The 12590-nt window shown below is 39.4% G+C and overlaps 1 protein-coding gene across 8 annotated transcripts in view; it reads left to right on the forward strand.

The window, feature by feature from the left end:
- CCDC15 (coiled-coil domain containing 15) overlaps nt 1–12590 on the forward strand; it is a 124520-nt gene that overhangs the window by 88564 nt on the left and 23366 nt on the right. For 7 of the 8 annotated variants that reach the window (XM_049856683.1, XM_049856686.1, XM_049856688.1 and 4 more), the window contains 2 exons: nt 10950–11126; nt 11468–11616. In XM_049856683.1, the coding sequence (XP_049712640.1) occupies nt 10950–11126; nt 11468–11616 (326 nt within the window). Of the gene's footprint in view, nt 1–10949; nt 11127–11467; nt 11617–12590 lie in introns of those variants that run through there. The other variant, XR_007513604.1, reaches the window with a different exon arrangement.

Raw genomic sequence — 12590 nt, forward strand, 5'->3', positions numbered from 1 at the left:
ACCTAGTATACTGCCAGTTACGGATTGACTTGTGTCCCTGCAAAATGTGTGTCAACTCGGCTAGGCTGTGATTCCCAATATTGTGTGATTGCCCACCATTTTGTCATCTGATGTCATTTTCCTGTGTGTTGTAAATCCTACCTCTATAATGTTAATGAGGCAGGATTATAGGCAGTTATGTTAATGAGGCAGGACTCAATCTACAAGATGAGGTTGTGTTTTAAGTCAATCTCTTTTGAGATGTAAAAGAGAGAAGGGAGCAGAGAGACAGGGGACCTCATTACCACCAAGCAGAAAGAGTCAGGGCTCTCATCCTTTGGACCTGAGGTCCCTGTGCTGAAAAGCTCCTATAGACCCAGGTAAGACTGATGACAAGAACCTTCCCCCAGAGCTGACAGAAAGAGAAGACCTTCCCCTGGAGTTGGCACCCTGAATTTGGACTTCTAGCCTTCTTAGACTGTAAAAGAATAAATTTCTCTTTGTTAAGACCATTCACTTGTATTATTTCTGTTATAACAGCACTAGATGGCTAAAACACTGCCTTATATGCCTTTAAATCTTGATCTTCTCTGGTATAAAAAGATATCCCTCTGTCTGTTGCAATAATGAGATTTCTTACCTCTATCCTATTACAACTTTATACTGCATTTGAGTTTGCATGATATCATAAAAACTGTGTGCTATTTGAGGAATACTCAATTAGGATTTATAGTTATGCTTAGGAAAGACTGGGAAATGTGGGAGAGCAGGTAGAAGAAAATCTCTTCTTTAATGTGGCCTTGTCACTCTGCTACATGTGGCCAGTAATTAGATGTCAGAACCTGGGTGGATTTAGTTTTACCTACAATACAACTACCGTATCTCTTCTATTTTTCCGGTGCCTTTGTAAGACAGCTTCCTTGTTCTTAGCTTATACCTGTGTTAATCTAATAAAATATAATTCCCCTGGAGTGAATAGCCTGCCACAAATGGATAGAAGCCCAGAATTTTCAGCAGTCCGTGCTTTATTGAAGAGGTATGAGTGTGAATTGACCTCATACTACTGTTCAGAAAACAATAGCTCATTTGTTTCAAAGTGATTTTGAGCAGTGGCCTTGTCAGCACGTGCTTATGAGTTCTAGTCTTGAATCACTCAGATTCCTTGACAAAAATATTGTTAGGTGCTATTGAGTTGGTTCCCACTCACAGCGACTTTATGTACAACAGAACGAAACACTGCCCGGTCCTGCACCATCCTCACAATTGCTGTTAACGCTTGAGCCCATTGTTGCAGCCACTGTGTCAATCCATCTTGCTGAGGGTCTTCCTCTTTTTCACCAACCCTCTATTTTACCAAGCAGGATGTCCTTCTCCAGGAACTGATCCCTCCTGATAACATGTCCAAAGTATGTTAGACGAAGTCTTGCCATCCTTCCTTCTAAGGAGCACTCTGGCTGTACTAACCCAAGATCACAAAGACTTTTTTGTTTTCTTCTAGAAGGTTTATCATTTTGTTGTTGTCATTAGTTGCTGTCAAGTTGATTCTGACTCATGGCAACCCCATGTGTGTAGGGTAGAACTGCTTCCTAGGGTTTTCAAGACTGGCCTTTCAGAAACATCCCCAGGCCTGTCTTCCAAGGTGCCTCTGGGTAGGTTGGAACTGCCAACCTTCAGGCTACTAGCCGAGCTCTTAACCATTTGTGACACTCAGGGAATATTATGAAATGTCTATAATAGGCAAATTGATAGAGTCAGAATGTAGATTAGTGGTTGACTAGGGCTGGGGGTGGGGAGCAGTGGGGAGTGACTACTAATGAGTACAAAGTTTCTTTTGGAGTAGTGAAAATGTTCTTTATATGTGTGGGTTTATTTTTGGACTCTTTCTTCTGTTCCATGATCTATTTGTTTATCTTTACGCTAATACCATGCTGCTTTGATTAGTGTAGCTTTATAATAATTCTTGAGATCAGGTACTGTTAGCCCTTCAATTTTGTTCTTTTTCCTCACCATTATCTTGGCTATTCTAGGCCCTTTGCATTTCCATATGAATTTTAGAATCAATTTGTCAGTTTCTACAAAAAAAAAAAAAAAAAAAACCTTCCTGGGATTTTGATTGGGATTACATTGAATCTTTAGAGAATTTGGGAAGAATTGGCATTTTAACAACATTTATCCTTCCAACCCATGAACAAGGTATATCTCTCCATTTATGTAACTGCTTTTTAATTTCTCTCAACAGTATTTTGTAGTTTTCATTATGTAGGCCCTTCACATCTTTTGTCAGATATATCTCGAAGTATTTCACATTTTTGATGCTATTGTAAATGGTATTGTTTTTGAAATTTCATTTTTTGATTGTTCATTGCTAGTATATAGAAACGTAGTTAAAAATAAGAGCCGTCACAGGGATAGACATATTCACACCCATGTTCATTGTAGCATCATTCACAGTGGAAAAAGATGGAAACAACCTAAGTGCCCATCAATAGGTAAATGGATAAGCAAATTATGGTACATCCACACAATGGAATACTATGCAACAATAAAGAACAATGATGAAACCATGGAACATCTCACAACATGGATGAATCTGGAGGGCATTATGCTGAGTGAAATAAATCAAGCGCAAAAGGACAAATACTGTATGCGACCACTATTATAAAAACTCAAGAAAAGGTTTACACACAGAAGGAAACAGTCTTTGATGGTTACAAGGGAGGGGGGAGTGGGAAGGGATCAGTCACTAACTATATAGTAGATAATTGGTAACTGGTAAAGGGAAGGACAATACACAATATAGGGGAAGTCAGCACAGCTTGACCAAGGCAAAGTCATAGAAGCTTCATAGACATATCCAAACACCTTGACGGATCAAGTTACTGGGCTAAGGGCTGGGGACCATGGTCTCTGGGGACATCTAGGTCAACTGGCATAACAAAGTTTATAAAGATTATGTCCCACATCCGACTTTAGTGAGTAGTGTGTCTGAGATCTTAAAAGCCCAAGAGTGGCAATCTAAGATGCATCTATTGGTCCCATCCCATCTAGAGCAAAGGAGAATGAAGAAAATGAAAGACACAAGGGAAATAGTAGTTCAAAGGACTGATGGACCACAAGTATCACAGCTTCCACCAGACTGAGCCCAGAACACTGGATGGTACCTGGCTACCACCACCGACCGATCTGACAGGGATCACAAAAAGGGTCCCAGACGGAGTGGGAGAAAAATGTAAAACAAAATCCAAATGCACAAAAAAAGACCAGACTCACTGGTCCCACACAGACTGGAGGAACCCCTGAGACTATGGCTCTCGGACACCCTGCTAATTCAACTGGAACCCCTCCTGAAGTTCACCCTTCAGCCAAAGATTAGACAGGTCTATAAATGAAACAAACAATAACACACATGAGGAACATGCTTTGTGTTCCGTCATGTATACAAGACTAAATGGCCGTACCTGCCTAAAAGCAAATACGAGAAGGCAGGAAAGGATAAGGAAACTGGACAAATAGACATGGGGAACCCACATCATGGGGTTTGCAACCAGTGTCACAAAACAATTTGTGTGTTAATTGTTGAATGAGGAACTAATATGCTCTGCAAACTTTTACCTAAAGCACAATTAAAAAAAAAAAAAAAAAACAGTTGATTTTTTAATTTGGAGCTTGTATTCTGCAACCCTACTAAACTCACTTAATAATTCCATTGAATTTTCTATATAGTGATCATGCCATTTGAAATACAGTTTATGTCTTCATTTAAGTTTGGACTTTTTTTTTTTGCCCTATTGCATTGATTATAACCTCCAGTAAAATGTTGGATAGGGGTGGTAAGAATAGAAAATTTCTGATCTTAGAAAACATTTAGTCTTTATTAAGTGTGATATTAAAGAATTGCTGTCGGGTTGATTCTGACTCATGGCAATTCCATATTGTGTCAGAATAAAACTGCTGTGTGGGATTTTCAGTGGCTTTCTTCCAAGGCATCTCTGGATAGGCTTGAATCTTCAGCTTTTAGGTTAGCAGCCAAGCACATTAACCGCTTGTACCACAGGGACTCCAAGTATGAGGTTAGCTACATGTTTTCCATAGATTCCCTTTATCAGACTGATAAACTTCCCTTCTCTTACCTAGTTTGTTGAGAATTTTGATCAGGAATGGATGCTGGATTTTGTTAAATGTTTTTTTCTGCTTCTTTTGAGATGTTCATATATGGCTTTTCTTTTTTAGTTTGTTAATACAGTGAATTACATTGATTTTCAAACGTTAAACCAGCTCTGTTCCTGGGTACACCCAATTGGTCGTGATGTATTATCCTCTTAATATATTGTTTGCTAGGTTTGATAAAATTTTGTTTTGACTGCTTATATCTATGTTCTGCCTGATACTGACTTATGCTTTTCTTGTAATGTCTTCGTATGGTTTTGGTTTCAGGGTAATGCAGCCCTTATGGAGTATTCTTTCCTCTTCATTATTTTGGAAGAGTTTATCTAGAATTGGTATTTCTTCTTAAATGTTTAGTAGAATTTACCAGTGAAGATCTCTGATTTTGAAGCTTTTAAATGTCTTTAGTAAATACAAGGCTATTTAGGCTATCTGCTTCTTAAGTGTCATTTCTTCTCAGTTGTCACATTTATTGGCATAAAAATTGTTTTTAGTATTCTTGTTTATCCTTTTAATATCTGTAGACTCTGTTGTGGTGTCACCTGTCATATTTTTTGTATTGGCAATTTGTGTCATCTTTTTTTTTTTTTTGATTCTTGTTCAGACTAGCTCATCAACATTTATCAATTTTATTGATGCTTCCAAAGAACTAGCTTTTGGTTTCTTTGTTTTTTCTTCCTGTTTTTCTGTTTCCTATATCTTTGATTTCTGCTTCAATCTTTATTATTTCTTCTGCTACTTTGGGTTTAATTTCCTCTTTTTTTTTTTTTTTTTTAGCTTCTTAAGGTAGAAATTGAGGTCGTTGATTTGAGACTTTTTTTCTTGTTCCGTATAGGCATTTAATGCTATAAATTTCCTCCTAAATACTGAATAAGTATTCCTAAATCATCTTATACGTTCATTTTCATTCAGTTCAAAATACCTTCCAATTTTTCTTTTTATTTCTTATTTGATCGTGAGTTTAGAAGTTTGTTGTTTAGTTTCTAAATATTTGGGAATTTTCCAAGAATCTTTCTGTTATTCATTTCTAATTATATTTCATTATGGTCAGAGAATAGTGTGCTATTTATGACTTGAGTCTTTCTGAATTTATTGACACTTGTTTTATGGTCATGAATATGATCTATCTTGGTAAATGTTCCAAAGTCAAGAACCTTACAGTAGAAGAATGTGTATGCTATTATTCTACAAATGTATATTCTGCTATTCTATAAATGTCTGTGGAGTATTCTACAAATGTCAATCAGGTCAAGTTTACTGATATTTTCAGGTCTACTATATCCTTGTCAGTTTTCTGCCTGCTTATCTGATTACTGTATTTTTATGCAAATAATGTGCACTTTCTGCATTTGTTTGCCAACCGTGCCCAACCCCCGTGAGGTATTTTCATAAGTGTCACTATGCGAATTTTTTTCATATGTCGCTGTAAAAAATTAGCATAGTGTGCTTATAAAAACTCCTCACCGTGGGGAGGGTGTGATTGGCAAACTAACATAGGTGCACATTGTTTGCGTAAAAATATGGTTATGACTGAGAGAAGTCTATTGCAGTCTCTGACTGTAATTGTGGATTTGTCTATATCTCCTTGTGGTTCTGTCAGTTTTTGCTTCCTGTATTATGAAGCTCTGTTATTAGGTGCATAAATGTTTGGGGTTGTTATATCTCCTTGACTGACTCCTTCGTATTTATGAAGTGGTCATCTTTATCCCTGATACCTTCTTTATTCCAAAATCAACTTTGTCAGATATTAATATAGCTAGTCTAGCATTCTTTTTACTATTGTTTGCATGGTGTATCTTTTTCCATTCTTTTATTTTTAACCTATTTGTATCTTTATATTTAAAGGGCATTTCTTATTGGCAACATGTAGTTGTGTCTTGACTTTTTGTCCAGCCTGATAATATCTGCCTTTAATTGGGGTGCTTAGACCATTTATCTTTAATGTGATTACTGATAGGGTTAGGCTTGAGCATATCATCTTGCTATTTGTTTGCTATTTGTACCAGCTGTTCTTTGTTCCCGTTTTCCCTCTTTTGAATTAATTGTATATTTTTATGATTCTTTGATCTCCTTTTTTGGCATATTAGCTGTAACTCTTTGTCTTGTTATTTTATTGGTTTTTCTAGGGTTTATAGATATCTCTAATTTATCACAGTCTACCTTCAAGTGACATACCGCTTCACATATAGTACAAGAATCTTACAATAGTGTACTTCCATTTCTCCTCTCTGTCTTTATGCTTTTGTTTTCATGCATTTTACTTTTCCTTTGTAATAAATCAAAAATACATTATTATTTTAAATAGTCAATTACCATTTAAAGATACTGAAATAATAAGAAAAATCTTATACAAATTCCCCGCAGTGTCATTTCCCCCTGCCTGAAGGACATTCTTTAACATTTCTTGCAGTTGCAGGTCTGCCGGTGATGATGCACTCTTTTCAGCTGTTGTATGTTTGAAAACATCTTTCTTGCATTTTTGTTTTTGAAAGAGATTTTTGCCAGATACAGAATTCCAGGTCGACAGTGTTTTTCTTTTTTCCAGAATTTAAATGTTACTGTACAATCTTCTTGCTCGTATTGTTTCTTACAGGAAATCTGATATCATCCTTATTTTTGTCCTCTGTAACATGTCTTTGTTCTCTGGCTGCTTTAAAGATTTTCTCCTTGTCACGAATTTTGAGCCATTTGGTTACGATGGGCCATGTTTTGATTTTCTTCATGTTTTTTGTACTTGGGTTTTGTTGAGCTTCTTAGATCTATGAATTTTTTGTTTTCGTTAAATTTCTAAAGCTTTCAGCCATTTATTTCTTCATGTGTTTCTTCTGTCCCTCGCTTTGCTCCTTCATGAACTCCAGTAACTTGTATGTTAGGCTGATTGACGTTGTCCTACAGCTCACTGAAGCTCTTTTTAATTTTTTTGGATTCTTTTGTCTGTGATTCATTTTGGATAGTTTCTAAATTGGTATGCTTTCAAATTTACTTCTACAGCATCTAATTTGCTAATAATCCCATCCAGTGTGTTTTTCATCACAGAGATTGTAATTTTCATCTCTGTAAGTTCAATATAGGGTCGCTATGAGTTGGAATCGACTCGATGGCAGTGGTTTAAGTTCAATTTCAGTCTTTTTTATATCTTTCGTGTCTATTCTTAACTTTTTGAACATATGGAATATAATTATAATCTTTCTAATGTCTCTGCTAATTCTGTGTCAGTTGTAGATTGGTTTTGATTGATTGTTTATTCTCATTATAGTTGTGTTTTCCTGCCTCTTCGCATGGCTGGCAGTCTTTGATTTCATGCTAGACATTGTGAATTTTACCTTGCTGGTTGCTGGATGCTTTTGTATTTCTTCAAATCTTCTTGAGCTTTGATTATGGGGTACAGTTACTTAGAAACAGATCCTTTGGGACCTTGGATTTACACTTTGTTAGGCAGATCCAGAGCGGTTCCCAGTCTAGGACAAATTATTATTCCACACTACTGAGGCAAGGTCTTCTAGAATATCTATTTAATGCTCCATGAATTGTGAGTTTTTCATGTCTGGATGGTAGGAACAAGCACTATTCCCAGCACTGTGTGAGCACTAGGCACTGCTCCTTCTTATCCTTTCGGATGGTTCTTTCCTGGCCTCAAATCATTTCCTCACGTACATGCACTGATGTGTACCCTGCTAAGTACTCAAAGGAGACCCTCTGGATCTCTGGGGTTCTCTCTCTGTGTGTCTCTCTCCTCTCTGGTCTTTAGTCCTATGAACTCTAGTTGCCTTTGTCTCCCTGGACTTGCAGCTCCATCTCCTCAACTCAGGGATTCCACTAGGCTTCACCTCAGTTCTCTCGCCCTATGCCCCTGACTAGAAACTTTCAACGCAGTAAGCTAGGGCTATTATGGGGCTCGCCTTGTTTGTTTCCCATCTGTCATGGATTGAATTGTATCCCCCCAAAATATGGCAGCTTGGTTAGGCCGTGATTCCCAGTATTGTGTGATTGTCCTCCATTTTGTGATTGTAATCTTACCTTAAAGAGGATTAGGGTAGGATTGTAACACCCTTACCCAGGTCACATCCCTGATCCAATGTAAAGGGAGTTCCCTGGGGTGTGGCCTGCACCACCTTTTATCTCTCAAGAGATAGAAAGGAAGAGAAGCAAGCAGAGAGTGGGGTACCTCATACTACCAAGAAAGCAGTGCCAGGAGCAGAGCATGTTCTTTGGACCCAGGGTCTCTGTGAGGAGAAGCTCCTAATCCGGGGGAAGATTGATGAGAAGGCCAACAGAGAAAGTCTTCCCCTGGAGCTGATGCCCTGAATTTGGAATTTTAGCCTACTTTACTTTTTTTACTGTGAGGAAATAAACCTCTCTTTGTTAAAGCCATCCACTTGAGGTATTTCTGTTACAGCAGCACTAGATGACTAAGACAGAATTTGATACCAAGAGAGTGGGGTACTGCTCTAACAGATACCTAAAACGTAGAAGTGGTTTTGAAACTGTGAATGGATAGAGGAATGGCAGCAGCAGAGGACCAACAACAGCAGAACCAGGAAACTGGTGCCAGACAACATTGGAGCCGACCCATGGAGCAAGAGAGCTGAGTGCCTGTGTGCAGGAGGCTTCCTGGCAGAGTGGTGTGCCTCCAGGCACTTATTGGTAGAGCTGCAGAGCTTGGGAATACTTGCCCCAGCAGGGCAGTTGCGGGGGTGAGGCCGAAGATGCCGAGAGGCCAAGAAACCAGGAAGCAGAAGCTGAAGAGACAAAGAACACAAGAAGCTGAGCTGCCTCAGTCTCAAAAGGTATGGCCATGACCTCAGGAGTTTCAAAGGGTGGAGTCATGGCCTCTGGTGTTTCTCAGGGTGGAATTGCCACTCAGATGGACTAGGAGAATGGTGGGGCTAAAGCTGAGGGAGCAGTGTTGCCATCCCAGTGGACCTGGAAGGTGGAGATGAAGCCCAGGGCCAAGGGACCTCCACTCAGAATGTGCAGAGTGTAGACCATACCTAGAGTCTGGAGGGCAGGGCCATTGTGTAAATGGTCTCGGAGAACAGAGGATTATTTTCAAAGCTTTGAGGGCTAATGTAATGTGTTCTGCTGACTTGCTTGGTATGCCTTGTTTGTCTCCATTTTCTCCCATTTGTAATGGCAATGTCTGGTTTGTGCCTGTTCTGCCATTGTACCTTTGGAAGCAGCTAACTTGTATTCTAGATATCACAGATGAAGGGGAGTTTTTGGATTTTGGACTTGAAGTCAAGACTTTTGCTATGATATAATGGGGTGAATATGTTTTGCATGTTGCAAGGCTGTGATTTTTTTGGAGGCCAAAAAGTGGAATATCATGGATTGAATTGTGTCCCCCCAAAATATGTGTCAACTTGGCTAGGCCATGATTCCCAGCATTATGTGGTTGTCCTCCATTTTGTGATTGTAATTTTATGTTAAAGAGGATTAGGGTGGGATTGTAACACCCTCACTAAGGTCACATCCCTGAGCCAACATAAAGGGAGTTTCCCTGGAGTGTGACCTGTACCACCTTTTATCTCTCAAGAGATAAAAAGGAAAAGGAAGCAAGCGGAGAGTGGGGTACCTCCTACTACCAAGAAAGCAGTGCCAGGAGCAGAGCACCGTCTCTGTGCAAAGAAGCTTCTAGTCTGGGGGAAGATTGATAAGAAGGCTGACTGAGAGAGAAAGCCTTGCCCTGGAGCTGACGCCCTGAATTTGGACTTTTAGCCTACTTTACGGTGAGGAAATAAACTTTTCTTTGTTAAAGCCATTCACTTGTGGTATTTCTGTAATAGCAACACTGGATGACTAAGATAGCGTCTTTCAGGGATCACTGTTTTTCATTGCCTCATGTCCAGTGTCTTGAAAACCATTATTTCTTTTTTCAATTGTTTAAAGCTGGAGGACAAATATGGTTCCTGTTATTTCATTTTAGCCAAAAGCAAAAGCTCTCTCTACTTATAGTCTTAAACTGAGGAGGCTCTTGCGCTAGATTTTTTACAGAAAAACTCCTTTAGTAGTAACCACTGGTCATTTCCCTTTGAGAGCCTGTATATATAGATGAGTTACAGGATAAACTCAAACCAGCCAGCAGAAATTTTTGAGGATATTCTTGGGGTGATTTACTGATTTGTTGACTCCCTTGTATCTGGAAATAGCTATTTGGCTCTAGAAGCCCTTTCGGAGATTAGATAGATAGATCGATGGATAGATGGATAGATAGATAGAGCATAGATTGATAGATGATAGATTGATAGATGATTGATAGATAGATGATAGATAGATACATACATACATACATACCTGTTGCCATCAAGACGATTCCGACTCATAGTGACCCTATAGGAGAGAGTAAAACTGCCTCATAGGGTTTCCAAGGAGCGACTGGTGGATTTGAACTGCTGACCTTTTGGTTAGCAGCCGTAGCTCTTAACCACTGTACCACCAGGGCTCCATATATGTATATAAATTTCACACTGTAATGTTGTTGTCTGCTGCTGATTCAGTTCTAACTCATAGCAACCCTATAGGACAGAGTAGATTGCTCCATAGGGTTTCCCAGGCTGTAATCTTTACAGAGGAGCCCTGTTGGTGCAGTGGTTAGAGCTCAGCTGCTAACCAAAAGGTCAGCAGTTCAAATCCACCAGCCACCCCTTGGAAACTGTGTGGGGCAGTTCTACTCTGTCCAATAGGGTCACTGTGAGTCGGAATTGACTCAACGGCAACAGGTTTGGTTTTTTTTTTTTTTGGCTTAAAAACTCATTCTAAGTAATGATTTTATGAAATTCTGAATCGTGTTATGATTTTATTTTCAGAATTAAGAAAAAGAAAGAGCAGAAAAGTTATGCTGAAGAGCAGAGGATCCCAAGAGTGACCCGTCCTGAAGAACCATATTCAGGGGAAAATATGAGTGAGATATTAGCCCAACTACAACTTGAAGAAACAAAAGGAGAAAAAGAAAAACAGAAACAGAGAGAAAAAGAAATTCTAAGGTACTTTGAAAAATTCTGCATGAAGTTCTGGCTCTAGAGGCGACTTTGTGGAAGTCAGAGTTCTCTCACAACTTCCTTAAAAGAGAGTTGGCTGTATCTCCTCACACTTTTCTTCAATGAGGAGTACAGAACTTCACCAGATTTCTTGATGATCTAATCTCCCCTAGGGAATAGTACTGCAGTTTTCCTAGTGTTTTTTCCCTAATGCAAAGAGGAAGGATCGAGGCATATAGATACTAACAGTTAAAGCTGGTAGTAAAATCAGAACTAGGCATTTAGTGACCTCATGCTCACTCTCTTCCTAGTAGCTAACTTTGCCTGATAATACTGTATTTCTATAGATACGTAGAAGTTTTAAGAGCCCAGATCCAGGAGGAAATGCAGAGGCATAATATTACTTTACCTCCACTATGCTGTTGTGGTCCGGATTTTTGGGATGCTCATCCTGATACCTGTGCCAACAATTGTATTTTCTACAAAAACCACAGAGGTAAGTTTTTTGAAAGAATAGTCGAGGCTTGATGGAACTTTAAAAAATAACAAAAGCAGCAGTAGCAGTAGTAGTAACTTAGCATTTATTGAGTGCTTATCATATATGAGAAACTTTTATTACCTTTTTAGAGAAAAACTCTATGAGAGAATAAAAATAATTATACTGAGTTATCTTTCTCTTTGAAATCTGCTACTTTCTTTTCTGCAGTTATGCTGGAAAAATATTCGAAGCTCTCTCCACTCTAGGGGAACTTGGGTTTCAGGTACTCCTTTAAAAAAAATAGAGCTTGCCTCTTACGGCTGTCTAAGTTAGGGCTCTTTCAGTTAATGTTATCTAACACAGACTTATTATCATATATATTTACATTTGTAGAACTGGTGTAGTGGAGGCATAGTCATCTGACCTCTTTGTCTAGCTTCACAGGCAGGGGAGAGGAAACAAGATCAACAGTCCACGGCTGAGTCCTGTGAGGCGGAAGTCAGATATATGTCCTCTCTCCAACCTTTTTACCAGTTCTGACACCAGCCATCCCTGCCACAGCACTCTCTCCTTCTCTGTTGAGTTTGATAATTCGATTATAGGGTTTATTAGGGAAGTAACAGGTTATAAGTCAGAATCAGGAATGACTCAGGATTCAGTTCTTCAGTCAGGACAACTTCTTGGCCATGCCCACAGACAGGCCTCTCCCTGGCCCTTGGCCCTCAGCCCTTTGGGCCTCTTGGACTGGCTTGGCCTCTGCCCTGCTTGGGCAAGTGTTGCAAAGCTCTTTAGCTCCACTGATAAGTGCCCAGAGGCATCCCACTCTGCCAGTAAGCATCATCAGCCCGAAGGCACTTAACTCTATAGCTCTGTGGATCTGCATGCCTAGCTCAGTCAGCAAGTGCCTGGAGGCACCCCACGCAGCCAGCAAGCCTTCTGCCTGAAGATACTCAGTTTTCTTGCTCCATGGGCCAGGAAGCCCATCGGTATGT

The sequence above is a fragment of the Elephas maximus genome, chromosome 17 (assembly GCF_024166365.1).
Source record: "Elephas maximus indicus isolate mEleMax1 chromosome 17, mEleMax1 primary haplotype, whole genome shotgun sequence".
NCBI lineage: Eukaryota > Metazoa > Chordata > Mammalia > Proboscidea > Elephantidae > Elephas > Elephas maximus.